We start from the raw sequence: 27,616 nt of genomic DNA on the forward strand, positions 1-27,616 counted from the left end.
GGATTCATTTGAATCAAGGGGGGGACATAGAATGTTGAGTTGGATTTGGTTATTATAAACAATGTTGTTTTGATAGATTGAGTTGTTACTTTGACTTTCAATTTGTCACGTGAGTCTTGATTTAATCCAAAATAACACAAAGTTGTGATTTTAGTGACTAATTAAGTAACTTTCTTTATAAAAATAAATACTAACTACTAGTGAATAATTAAGTAACTTCTTTATAAAAATAAATAGCCACTAGTACCGTAGTACGTTGTTTCAAACTTCAATTTTTGGTTATACTAATATGTTTATTACTAGTATAATTCATTAACATTTTCGACAGTGTTTAGAAGCGAAGTATGGATTGCTCTTTCAAGGGTCGAGTTGGCTTGTTTTTCAGTTTATAGTTAGTGGTTATTGCGATTCAAGATTTTTAGTTGAATAGTTTATTTTTCAAAAAATATATACTATAATATTATACTCCTATATAGGCAAAATAAGGAATAAATATTGAGAATGAGACACTATGCTCGCTGTTATAGAAACCCTTATTTGATTGATTAGAAGAAAAAAAACATGCAATTGATGAGGTAATTAAGTAAGTAAATAAAATAACTAGTAATTCATAAGTTCTTCAATCATTTGCAATGCAATCTTCTCCTCTTCATCCCTCTCGTCCACAGCACCACCACTCCGTTCGTCATTCACGTTCTCCTTCTTGCCGAGCTCAATGGTCATGACCCACTTGGCTTCGGATTCTGACCCGGCCCGTTTCTGCCAGACTCCGATGTGGGAGCTCTCGTTGTCGAGCCTGAGGCACGTCACGGAAGGCGAGGGCGATTTGCAGCATTTGCGAAGCTTCTCGCTGATAATGGACGAAGAAGTCGGCAACTCAGTGCTGCCTCTTTCTTCAACGCTTGCCGGAACCGGGAAGTTTGTTTTGGCATTTCTGCCGCTCATCAGCACCGCCGCCTCGTCGTACGCCCTCGCCGCCTCCACCGCCGTCTCAAAAGTCCCCAGCCACACCCTCCTCTTCCTGCACATGCATATATATTCTAATAATATTATTTGATATACTATATACATTTTTCATTATTTGAGCAATATTCCTTGACGAAATAGGCACCAAGATTATGAAATTAATTCATTTTTACTATAAACAAAAAAGACGAGAAATCAAATACTCCCTAGTTGAGATATCAGTATATAAGAATCTCGAAAAACGTACAGTAATGGGTGGCGGATCTCGGCCACCCAAGAGCCCCAATGCCGCTGTCGGACTCCTCGGAACTTTGTCTTCTGAACCATGGCGACTAAATTTGATCAATTTTGTGTGTGAGAAAAATGAGAAAAGTCAAGCAATTTAAAGTGAGGTGAATGCAATTAATTGGAGTAAGATTTATAACAATCCAGACAAGAATGAATTTACTAGGCCAGCTTAGAGGAAAACTCACTTTTCCTGTGGGGGGGGGAATATCTTTTAAAGATGTAAGTGAAATTTATCACTCCATTTCATTGTTTCATCGATATCGTTACGGATTGATGATGTAAAATTATTTATTACTCCGTATCTTATTTTTTTACTTTTGACAGGGGATATGTGACATTGGTATAAATTATAATGAAGTATAGACTCATTTGTTGTACATTTAAGCCCTACATATGAGTTTATAAATTATTACTGGCGTGACAAATTATTTATTCTAACAACTGTCGAGCACATATATTGACACCTATGGTGAAAGTTTTCTTCCAAAGATATAAAGTAGAAAGGAACTTTCACTATTAAGTACGCAATTATCTTAATTTGAAAATGTGAATTTATCTTAAACTTTCATACAATTAAAGACACTCTTCATAATTGCTTTTCTTATAAAGATGACTCTTTGAAAGTGGGTAGACTTTACATTTCTCAAAATGTTTACACACATTTAGTGATTGAGTCTTTCATTATATTGAGTTATTTTATACTCCTATTTTATGATTTTTTTCATACAAAAATAGAGATGATAAAAAGACATGTTAGGAATATTATAGCACTTGTATATAATATGCCACGTGTATTGAGTTTGAACATCACTAAACCATTTTGGGTAAAATTAATGTTGTAGGAGTATTTTATTTTCAAAATGTGACTTATCACTTTATCAGTACATAGGAGTATCAATAGCAATTGCGAGTTATCCACATCCTAATTATAGAAAATAAAAACTCCAACTTATTTGACATGTGACATGTGCCAAGCAATTTAATATCAAAATTATGGTATTACTATTAATTTGGTCCCAAGAGTACTGGACATAAATAGAAACGTACCAATGTGTTTTATTGTTCAAATGACGCCAATTTTCAACATTATTTGGCGAATTAATGGAAATGGTTTCTCCTTTTTAAAGCCAAAGTAAAGTAAAATGTTTATCCTAATTATTCGAACTAAAATTTTATTAACCTTGAATTATTTTACCAGCAAGATCCAAACTCAAGCAAAAAAAAAAGTTCAAATCCTATTAAATGAAAAAAAGGAAAAATATGTCTTCATATATAGGAGCTGAATTAGGAAAAAAAAGGGTTTCAACTGTTAAGTTTTAATCATGATCAAATAATTTAATTAAATTATTAGCTTTTAAATCCTACATAAAGAAGAGGCCGGGCCCAAAACAGTACCACATCGGACCCCCTAAACGGATAGAGTTCAACAATTAAGATAAATAATTAGCTAATAAATTGCAGTCTGCAGTGGGGTTTGTACAGTTGGCTGCACTTTGTTTACATAATTGCGCGTAATTAAAAAAACGTTGTATTGTATTGAATCTATTGATGCTTTGCTGTGCAGTTGTACTGCTTTGATGGACAGCTGGGTGTTAATTCACTCCATAATTGGAACAAATTAGGATATTTAATACTCACAAGAGTGATATGTCATGTCCATTTACAGAGACTTAATTTACTCCCAATTACTGTTTTTTATTTTTTATTATTTTTTAATTTTTTTTTGGAGTGGTGGCTTACCAAGCTAAAAATTTGATATTCGTATAGTTATATCATCAAATTTTGTACTACTATATTTTATGGACATTCTCGTGCATAAATCTATACCCGATGAAACATAACAAAATAAACTTGAAATTTAGTATATACTATTGTTACCATCCGTGCTATGCACGGGATAAAATTTTTTCAAGTAATGAAGATATATTAACAACTAAATGTATTAAAAAAGAGATATAAAGTAAATAATATAAAAATATATATACATATAAGAATATAAAATAATGCTAAAGAGTATCTATAACATTATAAACAACACCAAAAAAGAAATTTGTACTTCTATCAAGATACTGTATTGAACCATTTCATATTCAGTAGTATATGATTTTATACAATTTTAATATCTAATATGAGTGTAGTAATAAATAAAAGAAATAACAAAATAAGATATGCGTGGATTGAAAAAGAATAAGATATACGAATAAAGGAAAATATACACTACATCCAAAAGAAAAATAACAAATAATTTGAAAAAATAAATAGTTTTAAATTTCAAATTTGAAATGCTATCAAAACTCAAATATACTTGACCCTGAAACTAATCCAATGAAATCAAGAACTTGTTTACCTCATCAATAACGTCCAATGTGGGAGCAAGTACAACACGATCTTGCAAACAATTGCTCAAGTCTTCGAGATCCATATAAGAAGAATAAATCTATGAAACAATGATTTTAAGAGAATCTTTCAGCATTAAACAAAACAATATCGGAATTTCAATATTCACTTCACTGAATTAAAACATGTATAGTTAATCCTAAAAAAATCAAGAATATTAAATAGTTTCTTTACCATATAGTAGTTTGAACGGTTCGAAGGTAATTCTTTTCTTCCCAAGAATAAAAGAAATTATTACATCAAAATTTCCGTAATACTAATTATTTTGAATATAACTATTAGAGCATCCGCAATGGTCGGCTAGCGACTGGCTAGCCGATTCGTCGCGCTGGCCGATCGGCTAGCCGAACCATTGCAATCGGCCAGCGCAAAATCGACGAGCGGATCGGCGTGGGCTCGCCGATCGCTCGTCGCTGGCCGAAACGCTAACCGATCGGCTAGCCGCCATTGTGGAGGCCCGATCGGCCAGCGATCGGCCAGCGCCGATTTTCGATTTTTTTTTTTTTTAAATCATATATAAACGCGATTTTCGTTTCATTTTCATTTGCACCACTTGTTTTAACGAGTTTTCTCTCTCTCTAACTTTCTGTTCAAGAGCATCATCGAGCGATGGATCACGCGGGTGGTAGCGGTAGCGGTAGTGGTGGGGATCCTGAGGAGTACGAACGGAGGATGAACGAGGCTATGGAGGCCTACATGAACCGCGGGATGGAGCGGTACATGCGTATGGTGGAACAGCAGGCGATACCTCGCCCTCCTCCACCAGTTGTCCACCACCGAGCAGTGATTGATCGGGATCACGTAGCTGCACATCAGCGGCTGTACGAGGACTACTTTGCAGAGTACCCGCGGTTTCCCGCCAACATGTTCCGGCGGCGTTTCAGAATGCGCAGGGAGTTGTTTATGCGCATCGTTAGGGCATTGGAGCGTCAATATATGTGTTTCCGCTTCAGGCACGATGCGGCTGACAGACCCGGCCACACCCCTATCCAAAAGTGCACGGCGGCAATCAGGCAGTTGGCCTACGGAAGCGCGGCAGACATGTGGGATGAGTACCTCCACATCGGTGAGTCGTCAGCCCTGAAATGTCTGAAGGAGTTCTGTGGGGGCGTGATCAGCATTTTCGGTGAGCAGTACCTTCGAAGCCCTACTCCCGAAGATTGTCAGAATTTGATGCAGATGCACGGGGAGAAGCATGGGTTCCCCGGGATGTTAGGCAGCATAGACTGTATGCATTGGGAGTGGAAGAACTGTCCGACTGCCTGGAAGGGGGCCTACACGACCGGCTACAAGTCAAAGAACCCCACGATAATCCTCGAGGCCGTAGCTGATTACCGGCTGTGGATCTGGCATGCGTATTTTGGGGTAGCCGGGTCGAACAACGACCTCAACGTCCTGAACTCGTCTCCCCTCTTCAACGAGAAGTGCCAGGGTGTCGGTCCAGCCGTCTCATTCGTGGCCAACGGCAACCAGCATGATATGGGCTACTACTTGGCGGATGGGATATACCCTCGGTGGCCGGTCTTTGTGAAGACGATCCGACAAACAAGTGATGAAAAGAAGGCCTACTTTGCGCAACGACAGGAGTCGGCGCGCAAGGACGTGGAGCGCGCATTTGGTGTGCTCCAGTCTCGATGGGCGGCAATCAAGGGCCCAACGCGTTTGTGGGATGTCGGATGCGTTTCCGAGATAATGTACGCCTGCATTATCCTGCACAACATGATCGTCGAAGACGAAGGCGTACAACTGACTAGTTGGGTCAGTGACGATGAAGCCGGTCCAAGCCACGGAACGGCCACCCCTAGTGTACGACAGGGGGTACCCCTCGATGAAGCCGGCCGACTCAAGGAATTTGCCAGCATGCGCCAAGTGGATGCTCATATTCAACTCCAAAAGGATATAATTGAAGAGTTGTGGGCACGGAGGACTGCACGACGATAGTTTTTTTTCTTTATTATGCATGTACTTTTTTTTTTATCTATGTAACTTTTTAAAATGCAATTAATGAATTTTCCCGTACACGTGTCTAAATTTAATTCCGTATTTTAATCGTACTTTTAATTCCGTAAATGTAGTATATTTTGAATTGTTTTTATTGCGGCTGGCCTATGGCTGGCCTAAATCTGACGTGGCAGGTGGTTTTTTTAGTGTTGCTGACGTGGCAGAGGAGAGAATGGCTGGCCTATGGCTGGCCTATGCACCATTGCGGATGCTCTTATCATTGAAATTTTGAGACAAGAATTAGTAGTAATTACTCACTTTTCACTACTTAATGGGCTAGGCCCAACTAAAAAAAGCAGAAGTAAAGAAATTGAATCATGCTATAGTATTTTGTACCCCAAAGTTCAATAACAATTGAACTTAGACTGTCTCCAATGGCGGACGTCCCGGTAGGACGTCGCCGTCGTCCGACCGGACGTCCGCCGTAGTAGGTGGAAAGGGCGCCCACGCCCGTCCCGAATGCCCGTCGGATGGCCTCGCCCCTCGCATCGACGTCCGACCGGACGTCCGCCACTGTGGCGAAAGTCGGACGTCCGCAATTTTTAATTTTAATTTTTAAAAAAAAAAAATTCTATAAATAGGGCTCTCCCAACTTCATTTCATTCACACCACTTGTGTTGACAAGTTTCTCTCTCTAACCTCTTTTTTCAATTATCTATAATAATAGCGAGTAGTCGTGCGGGTGGTAATGGCGGAGGCGCTAGTGATAGTGATGGTGATAGTGATGATGAATTGGATCTCGTTGTGCAAGAGGCGATTGATCGATTGCTCCGGCAAAGGCGGGACCAGGCGGCGGCGGCGGTACCTCGGCCGATCCATCGCCGACGGCATGTACCCCGGGACCACATTGCTGCACATATTCGGTTGTATGAGGACTACTTTGCTCCGCAACCGCGTTTTGGGGATGCCTTATTCCGCCGACGTTTTAGGATGCATCGTCCTCTGTTTATGCATATCGTTGGTGCTTTAGAGAGAAGGTACGAGTTTTTCAGGGTCAGGGAGGATGCGGCTGGCAAACCCGGACACACACCAATACAGAAGTGTACGGCCACAATCAGGTAACTGGCGTACGGAGGCCCGGCCGACATGTTCGATGAGTACCTCCACATTGGGGAGTCTTCAGCCGTCGAGTGTCTGTTGGAGTTTTGCACGGGCGTTAGATCGATATTCGGGGATCAGTATCTTCGGCGTTCGAGCCCCGAAGACTGCCAGCGGCTGATTAATATGCACGGGTCAGTGCACGGGTACCCTGGAATGTTGGACATCATCGATTGTATGCATTGGGAGTGGAGGAACTGCCCCGCCGCCTGGAAGGGATACACACTTCCGGCTTCAAAGCCAAGCATCCCACGACGATCCTTGAAGCTGTAGCTGACTACCGGCTGTGGATATGGCATGCTTATTTTGGAGTGGCCGGGTCGAACAACGACATCAACGTCCTCCAGTCGTCGCCCCTGTTTAACGATCAGTGCAATGGCGTTGGTCCCGCCATCAGTTTCGTCGCCAACGGCAACCAGCACAACATGGGATACTATTTGGCAGATGGAATATACCCAAACTGGCCCGTCTTTGTGAAAACGATCAAACATGCGATCGGGCCAAAGAAGTCCTACTTTGCGACCCGGCAGGAGGCAGCGCGCAAGGATGTTGAGCGCACATTTGGTGCGCTCCAGAGTCGATGGGCGATGGTGAGGGGTCCGGCACGGCAGTGGTATATTCCCAACATCGGCGACATCATGTACGCGTGTATCATTTTGCACAACATGATTGTCGAAAGTGAAGGGGACGAACTGACTCAGTGGACCAGCGAAGATGACACGGGTACCGGTCCAAGCCACGGCGTGGCCATCGCGAATGTGAACATGGGGGTACCTCATGGAGAGGTTGAGCGGTTGCGCGCATTTGCCGACATGCGGCAAAGAAATGCCCATATTCGACTTCAGGAGGATATCATCGAAGAGGTTTGGACGCGAAGGGGTGGACGTTGATGTTGTTGTTTTCTTTTCTATCTACTATGTATTTTTTTTTTTGAATGATGTATGTTTTTTTTTAATGAAATATTCGTATTTCCCGTTCGTATTCGTGTCGAATTTTAATTCCGTGAATTTTAATTTTAATTGTGAATTAATTTAATTGTGGGAAGGGCTAGTGGAAGTTTTAGTGGGAAGTCCTAGTGCAGTGGGAAGGGCCAGTGATATGATAGTGGAATGGAAAGGGCTAGTGCTGACATGGCAGACAGTTTCTGTGAGAAGGGCTAGTGGAAGTCCTAGTGGGAGGGGTGCCACCGAAGACACCTTTGGTTACCTCAAAAAATATTGTTTCGGCTGCAGAATGCATATTTAAAATTGTTTTGGTATGTAATGAGTCGGCAAAAATAACTTGCATAGTGGTGCACTTCAAAAAGTGTAAATTATATATGCACTGATACATGCTTTTCATATGTCTTACAATGATTATTATGCTCATTATAGATAATATTGACAATCTTAGCATAAACTGCACGTATACTTGATTGCACAAAATAAAATTAAAAAACTAGACATGAATTTGACGATTCACAAAAAAAGTTTGTTGGTCTATATAGATTTCATGTTGTGTCATTGCTTGGAATCAATTCTACACATATTCCCAACAAAGAAAGAAGCTCGTAATCGAAAATTTTGCTCCATAGGATACTCGTATCCAATTAAATATAGTATTTTATTTGTATCTTTTCCAGGTAATCCTTAAACTATAATGCTTATCTTCTCTGGGTGGGCTTTTATCTCTTTTATATTACTTCAATCATACTACTTCATAAACTATTATATTTACAACTCATCTAATCGTTTTATTTTGTGAATATTTCAGAATTTTGTTTGGAAGAATATTTAAAAAAAATAAAATTCAGAAGCGTGTGGGGCAACATGGAATTCTAAATGAATGAATCAGGTGTTTTATATCCATTCATTTCAAATCCACCAATGTGATCTCTGAATTAAATACTCCACTACTAGTAGTATAAACAAAAATGAAGATAATATACTCTATAAATTATAAAACTCATTTCAATGAAAGAAAAATGAAAAATCCAGAGTTGGACTTTTTAATGAAGTAATTACGATTTAATTACTCAATCACTTGCTTACTTAATTACTAACAATTATTAATTCAGCAGTTCGGCAGCCCATTTGCTTTTCGACTGCAATTACAAATTCAATACAAAAAGAAACGTAAAATGCTCTTATTTTAATCCCATCTTCACTGAAACCTCTCTTTATGGGTAAATCTCATCCAAGTTGGGGGTGAACTTCTTTCCCATTTGCAATTTATGCACTGTATAAGTTCATGAATTCAGTGAAATTTCAGGGGTTTGTGGAAAATTTGTGCCATCGATGTTAATGTTGGGGTCCCTTTTACGAATCGGATCAATTGCAGCTTGGGTTTTGCATATTATTGCTTGCATGGGGTAAGTATCCATATTCTCTGATTTTTTCTTGCAAAGTTTGTGTTTATTGTTGAATATCTCTGATTTACCTTTTGTGGATTATGTGGATAAGGTGTTATTGTTATGGTTTGTTTTTATTTGGCATATGTGAACTAGCTGTTTCAATTTTTTTTGTTGATTTTCAGTTTAGAAATAGCAATAACTCTTAAATGTTTGATGCCATATGATTTGTTTTGAATGATTTTAGGTGGTAGTATTAGATAAAATGGTGTGAGAGATTGAAGCTTGATGATAGATGTGTCTACCTTGATTTGGTGCATCCAGATGCACTGTACATTTCCCTAATTAAACTCTAATTGATGATTGCTAAACCCTAATTAGGGATTGATGAACCCTAATTGGAAAGTGTGCACCTAAAATCCGGATGGATAGGAGTTTTTGTCTTTATGTAAAAGGGTCACAGTTTTGTGCTAATGTTGTGGGTGTTGAAGCAACTATTTCAAGTTTGTGTTAGATTTGATATTCACATATTATTGAAGCTGTAGGATGGTTGAGTCTCAAAGTCTTTGCAATGGATTTGGATATTTCATGAATCAGCTGTTAATATGTGTTGGTTTTATATTATGGCATTTTGAACTGTATGATAGTAGTGATTGATTTATTACAATTGAAACAGAGCAGTGGTTGTCTGGGGAGTCATGTCAGGCCCAAACTGAATTCCTCACTTGATGAATTCAAAGGGAAGAATAACCACGATTGGAAAAGTACAAAAACTACTCTATCGGAAGATTTTTGGACCACTAGCAATTGTAATATGGAAAATACTGCTTTGCAGTCTTGTGGAAGCATCTCGTCTACCAGCACACTTACTCAGGTATATGATGCCCATGGTGCCGGATGCTCGAGCACGCCTTCTGAATTTGTAAATCATGGTAAGCATGCCGTCTGATTCCATGTTAAAATCACGGTCTTGTTGGTATGTGTATTTGTGTGCTCGCCTGTGAGTGTGAACTCCTTTTGTTTTCTTTATGTTTTTAGCTACTTGCCCATTGTTTTGTTGTTCTAACCCATTTTCTGCACTGGATGAGGGTTGTCTCTATTTCTTAAAAAGGCAGAATATTCTCCTTCCAATTCATAGATTTTGTCTATTTTCTACATTTTGTGGATTTTGGATAAGTTAATCTTATGTGGAGAAGCTCCGGCTACAGGTCTAATTCTCTGGAACCAGAATAGACAGAAATGGGCCTTGGATAAGAAGCCCGAGAGTCGGGCACAACAGCTTCGAGAGCCCAAGTTAAGGTGTGGTGATTTCCTATAGCTGCATTCTTACTGTTTGTTTTAGAGGAGGTAATGAGACCAAGCAAGCATGGAGAAATCAAATAACCTATAAATTGAATAAATTACTACTAGCACCTTATACATGATCTTCATATTCATGGCTAATGGAATGAAGATGCATTTACTTTGCGTGATAAGATTAGATTGATAAAACGTATGTTTGAGCATCTGAGGATTATTTAATCAAACAAAGTCCAAAGTCATCACATAAATCCATCAAAGTGAATAGCAGATTAGCACATATATAGCTATCATATCACTTAGACACCCCCTAGAGTTCCTTATTAGGATCATTTCTATTACTTCCTATGACTCGCCCTGTGTTGTTGTTAGTGCTTAGTAGGCTGGGCCACAGTTTGGTCGACCCCGTAAAATATGGGCTGGGCCTTGGAAAAAAAGGCCCAGAAAACCTTGGGAGAGACCAAATTCGACCCTGCCTGGCTCATACCCGGCTGGGCCTTATTGCACCATCTTTCTATAATTTTCATTGTTGAACTTTTTCCTGAAAAAAACCACGATCTTGCAGTTGGAACGCAACATACGACAGTTTGCTCAGCAATAACAAGCCATTCGACAAACCTGTCCCGCTTGGTGTAAGTTTCTTTCCCTGCATCCCAAGTAATTACAGCATGCCGAACCTATAATCTCACTGTTATGACTGTTAAACTGGCAGGAAATGGTCGATTTTCTAGTAGCGGTTTGGGAGCAGGAAGGAATGTACGATTAAGAAACTGATTCCCAGGTGATTGTTATGATTGTGGATTTCAGATTATGTCTTCCCTCTTGCTGTAAACCAGAATTTTAGCAGTTTCTTGGTCTTTTGTTGAACAAGAACCATTGTACTGCATCTGATCATAACATTGTTGAATATCATTGGCTTATATAAAGATGAAGAATCGTTTCTCTTGCTTTTATTATGAAGCTCAAATTCTATTATATTGTAGTTAGATTATTTTCTACTACTTTGCAACAACATTAATGGTGTTGTGGAGGTTACAAGTACAATTTGTTGCTGATAGTCTGCATTACATGAATTCTTGCTTGTTTTTAAATTAATGACATTTTTGCAAAATGAGCTATAATTCATGGCAACATGATGACATATTTGCAGAAAGAAACAGAATTCAGTTCATGGCTAGATAGATAGAGATAGACAGTATGTATACATCCTTATTTGACACACATGTTTCATCCCAAAGCAAACACTTAACGAACTTCAACTTCCTTAACATCCTTGTGTGCCTTTTGAGCCTTAGGTATGACTATATTGAGCACCCCATCCTTCATCTCCGCTTTGATTTCATCAAGCTTTGCATCCTCCGGCAGCATCAGGCTCGTGTTGTAGTAACCATAGCTGCTCGACGACCAAGACTCGTCGTCAGAGTCGTGTTCCTCCTGATCATTGTGCTCTCCTCGTATGCTTAGAACCCCATCCTCCACTGTTATCTTCACCTCATCCTTCCCCACCCCCGGCATCTGGTACCGGAGCCTGTAGCTGTCGTCGTGCTCCTTCGCCCGCCCCAGCATTTGTGGCGGAGCTATGTTCTCCAACAGCCTGTTTATGTTCTCTGTCGCTTGGACCAACGCGTTCCCCACTCCCGAAGGAAACATATCTGCACATTCAATATTACCAATAAACTCAATATCTTAATCTAAATTCATACAGAATTGCATGTTTTTTAACTTCATTGACGTTTGATCATGTCGAAATCCAAGTTCTTTCTTACCCCAAAGAGCAGGGACGAAGCCACGGGTGTCTCTCCTCCACAGGTTGCCGCCTCTCCGGCCCCTCCGCCTCGAAGAGAGCTTGGGCTTCTTGCCACCCTCTTGCACAGCCACCTCATGGGCCCCGGGTGCCTTCTCCTCCGCAGCGGTGGAGAGCCCCCGGAGAAACTGAGAAGCCAATCTCTGCTTCTCCGGGGGAGTGGTGGCTGTGACATTTTTGGCCAACAAGGAAGCAGAGTATGAGGCCCTTTGTTGCAAATTCTTGAGAGCTAAACGTGCCAATGCCATTGTTGAACGCAAACTTAGAGAAAGATTGATGAATTCTTGATTTTTCAAACTGCGATTGTTGTTGAAGTTGAAGGGGGTAATTAATTAAGAAAGATTTATAAAGGAAGGGGCGGTTTCTAGGAGGTGGTGGAAAAAGATGAGAAGATTCATGTTTATTCTTTTCTTCATCATTTATGCCGCAGAGTTTTCCAGATTGTTCAAGCTAATTTCCATGCCACGTAGTCATAAATAAAAGATCCTCAAATTATTTTACGATTTGGAATTTTGTCATAAAAGTGTCAATTTTACAAAATGTGTGAAACTCAAATAATGATCAAAACTCATCTTGTGGTTAAGTTCAAAAAATACACCTTGCAAAAGCGTAAATCACATAATGATCAAAATTAGTAACTTAGTGTAATTTTATAGTAATTTTCTAATTAATAAAAAAGATGTATCAATCGATTTCGTTGATCATATTCATATCTATGCGTGTGATAATTTCAGTAAGGTTGTAGTATGAATACTATATAAGAATCATGATTAATGTACAACTATATGGTCGCTTTCCACCAAAATTTGGTTAATGAGTACAAGTTGTGTACCAATATCTTCCTCAATCAGTTGTGACAAAATTTGTATTCCTCGATCTATTCACACGAGTTATACTTTTCAGTTTCAGAAACTTCAATATTTCTGGGCAGACTTATTGCTTTATAATTCCCCAGCCTAGTAACTTTATAAAATGACAAAATAAATCAGAACCCAAAGTTAGAGCATACGAAAAGCTATGTGTTATGTATCGTTGCAGCCTAATTACTGTGCATATACTTTTCTAATCAAAGTAACTATTAGATTTATTACATACACGACCAGATCTAAACAGATTTGTGAAGGGACAAAGGAAAGCATACGTGATACTTATAAATTATAGTACTACTATAATTTATCAACAGAAATAAACTTGAAAAAAAAAGAATTTGGTTAAGGACCAATATCCATATTTAACATCTATTTATATGAGAGAAGAAAAATACTAACTTCACTTGATTCAAAAATACATCAACTTTTACCATTTTTTCGTTCCCTCAAACACTTTTGGCAGAATAGAAGATAAAATAGCAATCAAAACATTGGGGTTTTTATTATATTACAATAACTTGACATGATACAATCTATATCTATATACTAATATAAAAGCCGAGTTTTGGGCATAGTTTTGAATATTTATTAATTTTGGGTATTATTGCAATTAATCTAAATTTAATTTTAGATGCAAATTTTAAAGCGACAGTTTCGCATGTATTATAAATGTAATCCACGATAACAAAAAATTAATTTTTCCCAATATGCGTTTAGGAATTTGACCAACTTAATTGTCCTTGAACGTTACAAATTTTTCAAACTTAAATTGAATCAACCGTGCATGTCTTTTTTGCAAATATTTGCATGGAGTAATTATTAAATCAATGTGATGCCGTTGCACAATTGAAATTAATATTAGTTAATGCTTATAATGCCTAATTATTGCCCCGCTTTGCTTCATATGTATATTTAAATATCGAGTCCTCATTTTCAACCTCCAATTTTATGGTCATTTTCTTTCTAAGTTTTCTCTTTTGTTCTTTTCTTATTTGTTTATGCTTTCTAATTAGGTTTATTCGTGTTTATGTCTTCTTTTAGAGTTCAGGGATTCTGCTTTGAATACAATTGATATGTCACTGGAAGAAAAAAGCGAGCAACAAAAGGATGGAGTTTTGCATGGCAGCAGTCTTTGTATTTTTTAAAGGTATTATTTTTTCTATTATCTAAATTTTATTTTGTTATCCTTTGAATGTGCAAGGCTTAATGCAAATAAGCAAGCACTCCATGTCGACAATAATGAAAAATGAGCGTTTAACGGCAAGGTCTTGCAAGGTCAGTAGTTGGGATAACAACACAAATAGGATTTGTTCAATGTTCATCCATGATGTTGATATAATGCTCATATCTTATTGTGTTTTCGTTTCTTATCAATACTTTATATGTTTGAAAATCTTTTATAACCATCATTACTTGTGAATTCAGGCATAATCTTATTTAAGCGTGAAGTAGAAGATGGAGGCGCTACAAGCGTGAAGAAGAGGAAGCTATCATTTTTCTTTTAACCTGATTGACTCTTTTAAATAGAAATAGGTCAATTTGGTAGTTAACTTAATTCAGTTAGTGGGTTTCAATATAAATTAGCGCAATTTATTTAATTCAATCTATATTTGTATTACTGTATTCGGCTAAATTATTTAATGCTAAGAAATTATGTAGAAGGTTTTAGTTCTTAGAATTTTGGGTTTCCATAATTTTCTATATAGATTTTGGTTTTGAGTTTTAGCATATGGAATTGGATTTCCATTTATAATATTTTGAAAAAATAGGGAATTAGATGCAATAAAAGGTAATATTACTTTTAAATATTACTATATATTAAAATCACATAATTTACATAAATAAATAGAGTTAAATTATTTACTAAATATCTTTCAAGTTTCAATGTATTTCTGTGTGACGAATAAAGAGTACATGTTATATGGATATCTTATTTAAACGTACGAAATATATCAAAAAAAATGTTGGAGCAATATAGAAAAATTAAGAAAATAGGTATGCAAAATAAATATAGAATGACCTCTACTGATAAATTGAGTATATGAATTTATGAAATTTAAATTCTTAATTTTATGTAATTAATATACAAATTTTAATTTAATTTAATTAATTTTAGGTTTATTACTCATACACAATATTTGTGTGTTATATACTGAAGAATTTCTTAAATTTATTACTATTTTTTTGTATAAGAATAAATTATTATTGCATACATATTTATTTATATTAATTTCTTTATAGCATGTAGGTATTGCTTAAATTTTTTAAGATTTAGACAAATATATAAATTTATAATCCGTGCATAGCACGGGTGTTACACTAGTAACCATAATTTCCAACTCCTATAAAAAATTGTGCATTTTAACTTCAATTCGAAAGATTGTTTACTGAATCGGAAAACGATGAAAATGAACAATTAGATGTTCTATTTTTGGGTTTTATTGATTAGTGAATGCATACAACAACAATTTAGTATTTTGTAAAATACAAAATACAGCGTTACATGTAAGATTTTCTTCTATTTTTATTATGGAAAAATTGGATATAATTTTAAATAAGAATTAAGAAAATGAACAGGTGCAGCTTTTTTCACGTTAGGAAGTTCAGTTCTCTCTGCATTTCTAACTGCAAAGCAAAATAAGAGGACTTAGAACTTAGGAAGCGTCTCCGACATTAATTAAAACTTGCAGACAGAAAAAAATGTGCATTCAAGTAAAAAAGAAGTAGACATACAGTGGTAAAATATTGAGTGAATTTTTTTACTTTATTAGTTTCTGATTTTAGAGTACTAGCAGAAGAGACTTCATTATTGTTAGTACTTAGTACAAGCTATCTACATCACGGTATGAACTGAAAACTCCCATTAATTTTCTAATTATTTATTTTAATTATATCTCAAATTGAGAACCTCTTATTAAAGAGCAAGTTAATTAATTATCAAGATGCCTTCTCTTTCAGTGTGCATGCTCGAAAAGCCGGCTTCCAATAGTATTTATTTTACCACATAGTACAACAGCTTCAACTGATTTATGATTCCAATTTATTAATTACTAGTTCTTGTTAAACAACTAACATATATATATGTACGGATAGAGGATAGAGTGAAGATTCTATACTGGAAATACTCCATCAGGTACAAAAAATGCTATGTGAGGCTATTTAAGTAAATTTATATAGACTTCCATGCACTCTATATATATTTATATTGTCATAAAACCTAGCTCAATTTATTTATCTGTTTCAGGCTCAGCTGTCAGCACACACTTATGGCAATATCAACAACTTACACCTTTGCTGCACTGCTATTATCTATCTTCTTCCTTTCTCTGCCACTCCAATCAGGTAACTCCTTTAACTCAAAATCTCTTCTATGATATAGTGAGATTATGCATCTCATGAGTGAATAGTGCAATGGTGATTACATATGTGAGGATTTTTTAGTGTGAATTTGTATATATATATATGATATTCAGGTGGGATAGGGATGGGGGCATCAATGGATGATGAGGTGAAGAAGGAGATAAAGATGGGGTTGGGATCAAAACCCCCTGCTTGCCTGAATAGATGCATGAGTTGCAGGCCATGTGTGGCAACCCTAGCAATACCATCCCAATCCCAAAAGAGGAGCCCCTTCATCTATGTCAAGTTCTCTCATGCTCAAGATGACACCTATTATCTTCTCTCTTGGAGATGCACCTGTGGGAACAAACTCTTTCAACCCTGATACTCAAATTCTATATTTATGTAATGTAATTCTTCATCAACTATATTTGTCTATATATGGTTTCTTCATACATGAACATCACCCATAAGGTTTCTTGATTTTATCTTGTTTATTTATATTCTTCTGCTTTCTTTCCCAATGATATGATCATTCATCCTTCACAGTTCACATTATAAGAGAAATCTAAGTGCATTATTACATTGTTTTTGGTTCATTAAATTCAGATAAGATGAATATGTGGTAGCTGTTAGGTAACACGGAATTCATTATTAGTTTGTTCATTTTAGAAAATTTTGTTTATGGTTCATTCATTTCGCGGGTGTCAAACATATTGTACAGAAAATAGTAATGAACTAAAAACAAATTAGTAGGAGTAATAAATTATGTGTTATCCAACAATAAACTTGTATGTTTTGATTCTGCATTTAAAATTAGTTGTGAATATATGTACAAATATAAATTACATACTCCATATCTCATCAACTTCTTCCGTAAATCTTTTAACAGAAAGATCTTTCTTTGAGGCCCAATTTGAGGCCCATTATCTTGGTAATACAAAATCTTAACCACCAAACACCACATTGAAAGAGACTGAGAAATCTGCTACAACCATGACGTCTTCCCCCTTTCCGATTACCGTTACCCTTAAGCACCACCGTCACCGTCGCCCTTCGCCGCCGAAACACTATGTCTCAGCTATCACACCAAACCATTTCATGAGTTTCCGCTCACCTTCCTCATTTTCAAATAATCTCCACCCTTCATTTCCCTTCTTCAAGCGCAATTATCGCTTCCACCGTTGCTGCGCCACTAATTCGCCATCCGAACCGCCGCCGGAGAATCAGATACCTCCAGGTAGTATCATCACAATTTAATATGATTTCGAAATTCGGTCTCTCTCACATACGCATGGCTGTATATAGAAAACACACAAATTGTCATTTTTTGAGAGGGTAGTCATTAATTGTATACTTATTTGGGGCTATTGTTAAAATTGAATGACAGTGTTGGTTTAATTTAGTAATCAGTAGTTAATTGGTTGATTTTTGTTAATGTTCTGTAAGATATTCTGATTTATGAAAGCAAATTTGAGCCTACTTTCTAGCATTTGGATTGACGAAATGAGGGCTGCGATAAGTTCTTTGGTTAACTGTTGAGAACTTGAGATGGAGGAAAAAACGCCCGAAAATCGTAGACTCCATTGTTTAGGTGGTAGAAATGATTGATAAATTCACCATGCTCTTCCAATACATATTCCCTGGATTAACTTCCACAAGTAATCCCACAAAATGGATATTTCTGTCGGTGCCTAACCTGTTATAGCCCAACATACGATGCCATCAGCGCCTTGAAACTTTTGTGGTCAGGATCATGTGATTTGTGGTTGAGTGTAGGATTTTGATGGTCGACTGTCGTAGGCCTGCTTAAGAAACATAAAACCGTCTCTCTTTAAAAGCATTCGTCGCCTTGTGTGTAATATGGTTACAGTAAGTCTTGATTTCCATATAGTGTTCGATTTTTCTGCCTAAGATGGGATCTTAGACATTCTATAAACTCTTGAGAGTAACTTTCTGTAGGCCAATTTTACACTGAAAAAATCATATTGCTTCTTTTGGAGCTAGTGTCGTGAAGGTATTTGCATGTTCCTCTTGTACAAAAGCAATTTCTCAGAATTTTCTTCAACATTCTACCTGATACTAATGATTTGAATCATGCTTGTAAACTGGAGATCATATCATTCTCCGTCCTTTCAAACATTGAATGTATACAGTTTCACTTGACAATGTCTTGATTACCATGTTCCGTATTATCACGTGCTACAAACAAAATGTTCGGTTATCAAATTGTAGGCTCTTTTATGTTGATGGTGCCATTTCCTTAAAAAAAAATCTAATTCCTCAAGGGTATAACTTTTGATATGTTTATCAGGTGCATCACCGAAGGATACTCTGCAGATTTTCTTTGCTGTGCTATTCTGGATGTCCCTTTTCTTCTGGTCTTGCGCATGGGATCGAGGGAATAGTGGCAGATCAGACAAGGGCCCTCGATTTAGGAAATAACTCCATTAGGTTGTGTTGTGGATATACTTATACAAGTTAGCATAGAATGGGGATATTGAGTGGTAGGACTATGAGCAGTCAGATTTGAGGTTACAGTATAATGATATTATAGTATATTACGAAGCTGAGGTTAAAGATCCACCAAATTTATTGTTTTTACCTTTGCTTGAACGTGATCTTAAATACTCCATTTGTCTCTGGCATTGCCATTGTATGCATATTTCAGAAAATAACAGCAGCATAAATTGCCGTTATTCTGTCACCTTACCTTTATCCAAAAGGAACGAAATGGACATGATTTTTTCTCTTCTTTACTTTTTGATTTTCAACAAGGTAATGCTCTGGTTTGGAGATTCTTTATCCAAAGTAATGCCATGGATCAAGGAACATATTTTGGAATTTTGGATGGTGATCTTGATCTCAGGCACTAGCTCTGGCTTTAGACTTATTGGTGACAAATCTGGGGGTGATCAAGTTACCAAGAAACGAACAAGAGGGGGCCTCGTATTCAGCACTTTATCAGGTAAAATGCCTTATTTTTAGATGTACTTATTATACTGCAAGACTATAGTTATTTATGATTTACTTGTATCCTGTGAAGTTCTCACTTGGTAACAATCTTGACTGATTTTATTTGTCATGACCTCATTTTCATTGCCTATATAGTGTTCAGCTAATATCTCCTCTTTGATGTTGGACGGTTTTGTTGGTTTGGAATGATAGTGATGTCATTATTGGTGCACAACTTCATATCTCATGAATAATTTGCATCACTAGTAGCTGCATTTTGGAAGCCAGCAAAAATCTTCATCAATTTGTAATGATATGTTTATCTCAGTTCAATTCTCCACCAGAAATAGGAAAGAAACAGAATTCGGGAGGCCCGTCATCTCAGGTATAGCTGAAATATCATTGGTTTAGTCTTGTTTTCATTATTTTTGAATCTATTGAATAGTAGAAGTGAATATTTGATGCTCTGATTCGGTCCACAACTGGGATTCTATCTGGATAATAATACATGTCGAATATTTGATACATGGTATTTATGTGGATTCTATCTCATCAAATCATTGTTGAACATTTGAGACATCTGCTGGATATTTTGTATCAACCATAAACTATTTTTAAATATCAGTCTTATAATAAAACAGTTATTTTATGTCTGGGTCAGTTGTTTTCTAAGGTCCCGACCAGACCCCGTCCACGATCGATTTGATAAAAAATTCGAACCAACTTGAACATACTTTGGTAAAATCATTTTCTTCTTAAATCACTAGTTTTTAGAAATGCTGGCAGAGTTAAAAAAGAATTTAGGATTTTGGCATTTATGGCATGAGGTTCATTGAGTAAAACTTTTTTAATCACTTAGCAAGTGCACGAAAATGGTTAATTGATTTTCTATCCCCAGCATATATGAAATTGTTCATTTGCACGAATTTTATAGCAGTAATTAATGTGACAAGTATTACCAGAGTAAAAGACGAAAAATAGATGGTTTCTTGTAAAATTGAAATGTAGTAGTACTACTTATTTGATTAAATCAGGAAAAGAATTCCAGTTAATTTTTTGCTGTTTCTTTAGCCAGTTATCTAAATTGCAATAATTTAAATAAAATATAATTAGATCAGTTATGACATTATGAGTAAATTAATTTTGTTTTCTTGGGTGCTTCGTGAAAGGGAAGAATCTGGCCATAGTTTTGTACATCCTTGTAGTATATCTATCCTTACTATCAACTTATTAACAAATAAAGCATAGTAGTAGTATTTTAATTTATTTTTCTTGGCATTCGTGCATGATCGCATCTCTATATATTTTCAAGACTAATAAGGATCCATTTATAGCTATATATTGAGTTTTGTTAACTTCTTTTATCGTTATATAAATTTTATTTGGCGTAATGAGGATCTGGAATCTTTTTGAGCAAATAGGCAGAGGAGAAATTCACGAAACTGCAAAACTATGAAATGCTCTATTACCTTTTTATAAACATGATATTGATAATCATCAATAAGCATAAGGTTTGATGAGTCTAAAAAAACGGTGAATTTGTCCCATTCATTTTATCCCGTGCATTAAACAATATTATCTCGAATTAAATAACTACTGCAACCTGATTTGGATTGATTGAAGAATTTGGCATGCAACTTGATCTGTGACCAATTATTGTGATGTTTGAGTTATTTACAAACACAAGCATGTCCCCTTCCATTAAGAATAACATCCTATATGCGTGTGGATAATTTGTGGTTTCTTTTAATTACCATTGTTATTGTAGTCTTCTATTGCATTTGCAAATACCATTGATGTTGATGCGAAGGTCGTAAACCACCATTGATTATATAAGGTTATCATTATTACCCAACTTTTAATATTTTATTTGTTAACCACCAGCTTTACTGAGTACTTATAATGTATATTCGTTAGATATAAGACATTATCATATCATGAATTTAAAATTAATATATTACGATAAAGAATTTGTTCAACCAAACAACTAAACAAGGGCTACTACCTAGTTTATTCAACAGAAGTACGACCCACAAATCATTAACGAAAATCATTGGTGTTGCAGATGCTGCTTTTTAGCTTTCTTTGTTCTTAAATTATTTTATGCATGCCAAAACTTTGAACTAATACCGATAACTTTGCTGATCCACCAATTAAACCATGGATACATAACTTCATTTAATTTCCTATTCCATCCAATTTCAAGAGCATTGTTTTAAAGCGTACTCATTAATAACATAATTTATAGTTGAAGTGAGAAAACTGGAGTGTACAAGGGAGTAGTAAAGTTTTCCGCTGTCATTAAATCTGCGGTGAACTTAAACCGGCGGCGGCCACCGCCATTATCACCTTATTAACGAGAGTTTTAGAAGTCCACGTTGAAGATTCAACAACTATGATAAGTACTCAACCACAAAAGATACAATAATTTGCTAAGGATAAAAATGAATCGTTGAATTTAATTTTAACATATGAAAATAAACATGATTATGAATCAGACACAAATTGCTTTATCCAGTGAGACGATACATATGCAAAAATATTTCCCTTGATCCTTTTATCACATTCGAAATGTCCTACTATTACTATTTAGTACTTAGGTAATGACACAAAATTTTAGAATATCTTAGTATTTATTTAGTGAAAAGATATATTTTTATATATTAATGTGTAAGAATTTTTATAAAAAGAGTGTTACATTTTTTATGAAATAAATTTTTAAAAAGACGTGTGACATCTTAAGATAAAATTTATGGATTTATATTTCTTTTTAAAGATCTGTTTTTCGGATGGTCGATTAAATATCATTTTATCAATATTTAGAAGTAAATGTAAAATAAATCAAGATAGATATTTTTAATAATTCCGCCACAAAATTCCAATGTCTCTTTATATATAAATGATAAATCCCTCAGCTCCGTGTCTCCACCTCAACGCGGCCTCCAGAACCACCAAATAAACCACTACAGCTCTCAACTCACACTAACAAAATCAAATTCGCGCTACAAGGAATAGAAATGCTACTCCGAAGCTCATCGTCACCAATTCTGCAATCATGGCCACCAAATTCCGCATCAGACCCCGACGCCCTGCCTCAGCTGCTACGGACCAGATCCGTCTCCTTCACGGCCTCCTCCGCCTGCAGCTCGCCGACGCGGATCGCGTTCGACTCATGCATTAGAGAACCGCTGAAGCCGAAGAAGAGCTTCCGCCCGCCTGCGCCCGATCCGGTGAACATCCAGGATAGGAGCGATGTTGTGTCGTTTTTCCTGTCGAGCTCCGGCTTGGGCGAGGCGACAGCGGTAACGGAGGAGCATGCTATTCCATCTGAGAGGACTCTGCAGGAGGCAGGGGACGGCGGCGGCGGGAGAGGGCGGGACGACGGGCCGGGACCTGGCCGTGGGATTAGTGAGGCGTATTATGAGACGATGATCGATGCTAACCCTGGAAATCCTCTGTTTTTAGCTAATTATGCTAAATACTTGAAGGAGGTAACATTAAACTTCTTTGATTTTTCTATTTTTAATGAAATCAGGTTTCATTGATGCTGTGTGCTAGTTAGAAAGAAACTGATCTGAAATTTGTAATTTCTAGTGAATTTGGTTGTATTATTTCTGTATAATTGTGAATAGTTTTGATCAGTAATTAACACAAACTATATGATTAAGTTAATTAACACACATTTATAGTATTCCATTGTTCATGAAGATTCATTTTGATGCAGTGTTGATTTTGAGTTTGATGAAGGCTTCTTCTTCGGTATTGTGTCTAAATGATGTAGTTACCATTGTTGTTTTCGTTGATGAATAATGGAATTGATTTTGTAAGCAATAATTTGATTTGTAGGTTAAAGCAGATTTCACAAAAGCAGAAGAGTTCTACGAAAGAGCTATTTTGGCTAACCCTGCTGATGGAGATGTGTTATCACACTATGCTGATCTGTTATGGCAGACTCACGGAGATTCTGCTCGAGCCGAGGCTTATTTTGATCAAGCTGTCAAAACCGACCCCAACGACTGGTGAGAACCTGATTCTTTGTTTCATGATTACATGCTTTTCTTTGTCACCACTTCAGAATCTTTGGTTGTTTGAGTAACAAGGGAAGCTCTCCTTTGTTTTTTCTATGATGCACGGCAAACTCTGATCCCATGCTTCTTCAAATAACACGGAGTTAGTTAAAAGCTCCTCCAGTTCGCCTCCCGTGTAGTGTTACACAATTTAAAGTAAATCTAGTGAAAATGTGGATATAATTTGATGTATGCATGAATGAGGAGTCATTTTTCTTGAGTTTTGTTTATGTCAACATGATCAAAGACATGTGTTTATGTGCTTAAACTCAGCAAATGTCAATCTTGTGGCAGTTTTGTGCTGGCTTCGTATGCTCGTTTTTTGTGGGATGCTGACGACGATGAGGAAGAAGAAAATGACGTAGAGGCGGCCAAGGCCTCAAACAACCAATATGCAGCGGGAAGTCATAAGTCACCTTCTGAATTCATCACAACTGAATCTCATTGGCCTCCTCTTGCTGCAGCTTCTTGATCTAATGCAATCTCTCTCAATAAGAGTGTGTATACGTGAAGAGATTGCTATATAGATGAGCTTTGTGTAACAGTATCTTCTGTCGTATATAGTGAAAAATTATGCGAGAAATAATTGATTTAGCCAGCAATTACTTGAGAGTTTTGTGAGTCTTTGCTCTCTTGTGGCAGCGTGTTTATGATCGACACAAATAATTGTACTACCTATGTTTGTATTTTTCTTTTAGCGAAAGTGAAATGCCAAAATGGAGTTGTTAAAAACCAATAAATTGTAGAAAGTACAATCAAATTTAATTAGCGTTGTGTCATACTTTTACCACAATTAATAATTCTAATGAAGTCAATAGAGACATAAGTATGAATGAGGTGCATCCGAATCATGTAACCCAACTGAAGCCCGGCCCAAATATCGACCCCCACGTCACCAACCCACCAAAATAGCATTATCCGATTCCGTTGCATCTCACCGCTATATTCCCACCATTGAACAATCTCATCCGGACCTCAAACCCCATTATCCATTCCAATTTACTCACCATTTCAGGAACGTTATCGGGACTCACGACCTTTCTCTTCCCCACTCTCACCCACCGCGCGTGATCTAACTCACCCCTAATCCTACACTCCATAGTCCCCCGTCCCATACACTCCCCGTCATGTAGCGTGGCGCAGCAGCTGACAAACGAAAATTTAAGATAGGGAGTGATATACCAAAGTAAACCGGGATATCACCGTTAGATCGTCACAGCCCTTGTAGTGGGGCGGCACGTGTCCCAGCACACCCGCTCGAGAACTTTCTTACCAAACGAGGCAATCAGAAACTGTCTGCAACGGTCAGATCCACGACTCTCGCGGGTGCCACGTGTCCCACGTAAAATATCTCTTTGCTCCTTTTGAGGTGGTTTTAGCATTATCTCGAAATAAGGCGTCGTGGCGGTTAAGTTTTGGAGCACATTTTTGTTTAGTTTGAGAGAGAGAGAGAGAGAGAGAGTAGAGAGAAGCAGAGAAGAGGTAGCTGAAGCTTCTCACTGCGACCGGTTTTTTTAATCCACTTTGCTTGGTTTCACCTTTCCGCTCGTAACTTCACATGGTTTTGGCTTTGTAGGTGCACGAGAATTATGGCGGAGATTCAGCGCAGTGACGAAGTTGTGTCGGTGGAGCTCCCAGCTCCTGCTTCCTGGAAGAAATTGGTACTCTTAGTAGCTATTTTGCTTAATGTTGACTTTCGTAGAGCTCAATTTCTAAGATTTTTTGGCTGAATTTTGCTATACCTTTCCTTATTTAGTGTTTGCTTGCTTGTATTTTCTCCTGCGGTTGCTTTTACCCTGTGTTTCTGGTGCTAGGGTTTAATTTATACCAGTTCTTGTTAATTTGGGATATTTTTTCAACCATGTTGTAGCCAATAGTTGATATTCGTTTTACATGGTATTTTTTGGTAGTAGGATGGGCTTGCCTATGTAGTTTCCCATTTTGCATAAACAATTGTGATTTTTTGGTTTCTCTCTTTTAATTTTTGTTGATTTTTTTTTATATCTTAGGACTGTTTTGTTGATAGTTTTAGTTTGTAGTGATAATTTTCTGCAGTTATGGGCTAAAACAGTTGTCTTGGAACCGATGTTTAAACAGCGTTTTACACAACTAGAATTGCTTTCTTGCTGAAGGTCGAGGCATAGTTTGACTGCTTGCTATCTTGGCAAGTCTTTGTTTTTTCTTCAAATATTGCGATTCCAGTTTTGTTATTCATCCTGTTAGCTGTTTGTGAACATCAGACTGTGATTTGTCTGGTTTAGGGTATGTTGTAGATTTGTTGAGTTCTACATGAGTGACTTGAATTGAGCTTGTCAGGTTAGCCTAATTTTTTGAATCCTGGATAGTTGCCTTATGCTTGTTAAGTTCAACCTGACTCGCATTAGGCTCCTTATCAGCCAAGATGGTATGTTTTCATTTGAACAAAATCAGCTTGTTGAAAACCTGAATGGATGAGAATTTGGTGATTATTATGTATGGACATGACATTGGATTATGGAAGGGCATGAGATGAGTAGGAGATTGCTGCCCAGTTTTCTAGTTATATCACGTCCTGATATAGTGATATGTTTTTGCAGTACCTACCGAAAAGGGGTGGAACTCCCAGGAAAAATGAGATTGTATTTGTTGCACCTACTGGGGAGGAGATCAGCAGCCGCAAGCAATTGGAGCAGTACCTAAAATCCCATGAGGGGAATCCTGCAATATCAGAATTCGACTGGGGTACCGGTGAGACGCCAAGAAGATCTGCTAGGATCAGTGAGAAGGTGAAGTCAAGTCCTACATCTTTGGAGATTGAGCCACAAATGAAACGTCGCAAAAGATCATCGATAACTAAGAAAGAGAAAGAGGCAGAAGCTGGGAAAGAGGAAGCTGAGGGGACTGAAGTTGATGGAAAGCCAGATGCAGCAAAAGAAGCTGAGGGGATGGAAGTTGATGGAAAGCAAGATGCTGTCACTGAAGACAAGGCCGATGAAGATAAAGAAACCAAAGTCGGTAGCGAAGACAAACTGCAGGAGGAAACTGTTAAGGTGAGCGAACAGGATGCCATAGTTGATACTGATGTGCAGAGTGATGCCAAGGATGTTAAACCCGATATGAATGGGAAGGATGATGTGAAAGATAATGGCACTGGAGATGCTTCACATGAAGGTGAAAAAGCTGAACATGAGAAGTTGTCTGAGAATGTGCAGGAGCCTGTATCTGAGGCTGCTCCCCATGCATCTTCTGAGCTTGCCACCCCAGATAAGCCCATTGAAAATGAACAAGGTGCAACTAATGGAGCTGCAACGCAGGTGGCCAACAGGGGGCCACACGTATCTACTCAGGAAGTGAATGGGATCCAGGAAGACAGTATCAAAACGAGCGTGCAGGAACAGGAGCAGGAACAAGGTAATAATCTGAAGGCGGAGTCCATGGATAACAGCAAGGTGAACCAATCGCCACATCATCCGTCTCCAACTCCCATTAGTTGTTAAATGTTGTTAATGTAGAGCATCTAAGTGTCGGGTACCTTTTTTCTGATTTTGAAAATACACCAAACTTGGATGACTGTAATCTTAATGTAACTAGATGCTGTTAGAGATAGGAGTTGGTTATGCTTGACATTCGACATTTGTAGCTTTTGTGTATTCTGGTGTTGTGGATATCATGTTATATTATGCCATGCTGCCCCAGCCTGACTTTGCTGCGGCGGCTATTATGTTAGCTTTTGATTGTTGATCCTTTGCTTATAGGTGGCGGTTGCAACTGTAGTTAGGCCTGAGTGTTTCAACTGGAAAATCAAAAATTGATCTTTTACTTCTGTTTTTAATATTTTGTATGTTGTGTTTTTGTTTATGAAACTCATCAGTTGGATTTTATCTAATCCGTGTCTAAAACTATTAATTTTGCATGGGGTTAGTCTTTTACTTTAAAGCTAAAAGCTGATTTGTAGATCAAAACCGTAGCAAGATTTCGAAATACAATATTTGTTTTCTTGTTAAATTTATGTTTGTGTTATTTAAGATGGTTGCTGAAGTTTTTTCTTAATTATGAATGTATGTATAAAATTGCGATGTAAGAAAGCTAATTAAGAAAAACATGTCAACATAATGTTAGGTTCGTGCATGTAAGTTGGATGGTGCCTTTTGTTATAAATGCTTTTTGGAGAAATATATTGGAAGTATCAATACTTCAATTGTAGTAATATTTACTTACCATATTT

At 37.2% G+C, this 27,616-nt stretch overlaps 6 protein-coding genes and 1 long non-coding RNA gene across 8 annotated transcripts; 5 read left to right on the forward strand and 2 right to left on the reverse strand.

Annotated features, from left to right (window-relative positions):
• Window positions 1–521: 521 nt before the first annotated feature.
• Window positions 522–1,409, reverse strand: LOC125191376 (ethylene-responsive transcription factor WIN1-like). Its single transcript, XM_048088922.2, has 2 exons — window positions 1,214–1,409; window positions 522–1,021 (listed from the first exon to the last, which is right to left on the reverse strand). Exons 1-2 carry the CDS (start codon window positions 1,291–1,293, stop codon window positions 601–603), a joined length of 501 nt encoding a protein of 166 aa, XP_047944879.1. The 5' UTR covers window positions 1,294–1,409; the 3' UTR covers window positions 522–600.
• A 7,342-nt stretch (window positions 1,410–8,751) lies between these two features.
• LOC125190102 (uncharacterized) lies at window positions 8,752–11,331 on the forward strand. Of its 2 annotated transcripts, XM_048087298.2 has the most exons (6): window positions 8,752–8,914; window positions 9,001–9,100; window positions 9,761–10,011; window positions 10,288–10,378; window positions 10,944–11,010; window positions 11,091–11,331. In XM_048087298.2, the coding sequence occupies exons 1-6, from the start codon at window positions 8,911–8,913 to the stop codon at window positions 11,142–11,144; spliced, it is 567 nt and encodes a 188-aa protein (XP_047943255.1). In that variant the 5' UTR covers window positions 8,752–8,910; the 3' UTR covers window positions 11,145–11,331. The 2 variants fall into 2 exon arrangements, with proteins under 2 accessions (XP_047943255.1, XP_047943254.2); XM_048087297.2 differs by lacking the exon at window positions 8,752–8,914 and having other exon boundaries at window positions 9,756–10,011.
• A 196-nt stretch (window positions 11,332–11,527) lies between these two features.
• On the reverse strand, window positions 11,528–12,551 carry LOC125190101 (HSP20-like chaperones superfamily protein). The gene is made up of 2 exons (XM_048087296.2): window positions 12,145–12,551; window positions 11,528–12,030 (listed from the first exon to the last, which is right to left on the reverse strand). Exons 1-2 carry the CDS (start codon window positions 12,428–12,430, stop codon window positions 11,624–11,626), a joined length of 693 nt encoding a protein of 230 aa, XP_047943253.1. The 5' UTR covers window positions 12,431–12,551; the 3' UTR covers window positions 11,528–11,623.
• A 1,545-nt stretch (window positions 12,552–14,096) lies between these two features.
• LOC125186268 (uncharacterized) lies at window positions 14,097–14,649 on the forward strand. The gene is made up of 2 exons (XR_007170398.2): window positions 14,097–14,198; window positions 14,477–14,649. It is a non-coding gene; the product is annotated as an uncharacterized LOC125186268 (long non-coding RNA).
• A 2,693-nt stretch (window positions 14,650–17,342) lies between these two features.
• On the forward strand, window positions 17,343–19,149 carry LOC125187393 (uncharacterized). The gene is made up of 2 exons (XM_048083978.2): window positions 17,343–17,630; window positions 18,705–19,149. The coding sequence occupies exons 1-2, from the start codon at window positions 17,387–17,389 to the stop codon at window positions 18,833–18,835; spliced, it is 375 nt and encodes a 124-aa protein (XP_047939935.1). The 5' UTR covers window positions 17,343–17,386; the 3' UTR covers window positions 18,836–19,149.
• Window positions 19,150–22,261: 3,112 nt separating this feature from the next.
• On the forward strand, window positions 22,262–24,086 carry LOC125198387 (uncharacterized). The gene is made up of 3 exons (XM_048096741.2): window positions 22,262–22,836; window positions 23,192–23,364; window positions 23,707–24,086. The coding sequence occupies exons 1-3, from the start codon at window positions 22,363–22,365 to the stop codon at window positions 23,882–23,884; spliced, it is 825 nt and encodes a 274-aa protein (XP_047952698.1). The 5' UTR covers window positions 22,262–22,362; the 3' UTR covers window positions 23,885–24,086.
• Window positions 24,087–24,729: 643 nt separating this feature from the next.
• LOC125198386 (uncharacterized) lies at window positions 24,730–27,117 on the forward strand. The gene is made up of 3 exons (XM_048096740.2): window positions 24,730–24,894; window positions 24,989–25,073; window positions 25,989–27,117. Exons 2-3 carry the CDS (start codon window positions 25,002–25,004, stop codon window positions 26,886–26,888), a joined length of 972 nt encoding a protein of 323 aa, XP_047952697.1. The 5' UTR covers window positions 24,730–24,894; window positions 24,989–25,001; the 3' UTR covers window positions 26,889–27,117.
• Window positions 27,118–27,616: the final 499 nt, after the last annotated feature.

Source organism: Salvia hispanica, chromosome 5 (genome assembly GCF_029641045.1).
Source record: "Salvia hispanica isolate PSC_SH4W2 chromosome 5, Shi_PSC_v1, whole genome shotgun sequence".
Taxonomy (NCBI): domain Eukaryota; kingdom Viridiplantae; phylum Streptophyta; class Magnoliopsida; order Lamiales; family Lamiaceae; genus Salvia; species Salvia hispanica.

Bases quoted from the DNA above. Each gene is read 5' to 3' on its own strand.
- LOC125191376 (XM_048088922.2), bottom strand. From the start codon at position 1,293: ATGGTTCAGAAGACAAAGTTCCGAGGAGTCCGACAGCGGCATTGGGGC. The intron at 1,022-1,213 runs GTACGTTTTTCG...ATGCATGTGCAG, and splicing joins GAGATCCGCCACCCATTACT to GAAGAGGAGGGTGTGGCTGG.
- LOC125190102 (XM_048087298.2), top strand. The intron at 10,012-10,287 runs GTAAGCATGCCG...CTCCGGCTACAG, and splicing joins TTCTGAATTTGTAAATCATG to GTCTAATTCTCTGGAACCAG. The intron at 10,379-10,943 runs GTGTGGTGATTT...ACGATCTTGCAG, and splicing joins CTTCGAGAGCCCAAGTTAAG to TTGGAACGCAACATACGACA.
- LOC125190101 (XM_048087296.2), bottom strand. From the start codon at position 12,430: ATGGCATTGGCACGTTTAGCTCTCAAGAATTTGCAACAAAGGGCCTCA. The intron at 12,031-12,144 runs GTAAGAAAGAAC...TTGAATGTGCAG, and splicing joins CTTCGTCCCTGCTCTTTGGG to ATATGTTTCCTTCGGGAGTG.
- LOC125187393 (XM_048083978.2), top strand. From the start codon at position 17,387: ATGACGTCTTCCCCCTTTCCGATTACCGTTACCCTTAAGCACCACCGT. The intron at 17,631-18,704 runs GTAGTATCATCA...TATGTTTATCAG, and splicing joins GGAGAATCAGATACCTCCAG to GTGCATCACCGAAGGATACT.
- LOC125198387 (XM_048096741.2), top strand. From the start codon at position 22,363: ATGCTACTCCGAAGCTCATCGTCACCAATTCTGCAATCATGGCCACCA. The intron at 22,837-23,191 runs GTAACATTAAAC...TTTGATTTGTAG, and splicing joins ATGCTAAATACTTGAAGGAG to GTTAAAGCAGATTTCACAAA. The intron at 23,365-23,706 runs GTGAGAACCTGA...ATCTTGTGGCAG, and splicing joins AAAACCGACCCCAACGACTG to TTTTGTGCTGGCTTCGTATG.
- LOC125198386 (XM_048096740.2), top strand. From the start codon at position 25,002: ATGGCGGAGATTCAGCGCAGTGACGAAGTTGTGTCGGTGGAGCTCCCA. The intron at 25,074-25,988 runs GTACTCTTAGTA...ATGTTTTTGCAG, and splicing joins CTGCTTCCTGGAAGAAATTG to TACCTACCGAAAAGGGGTGG.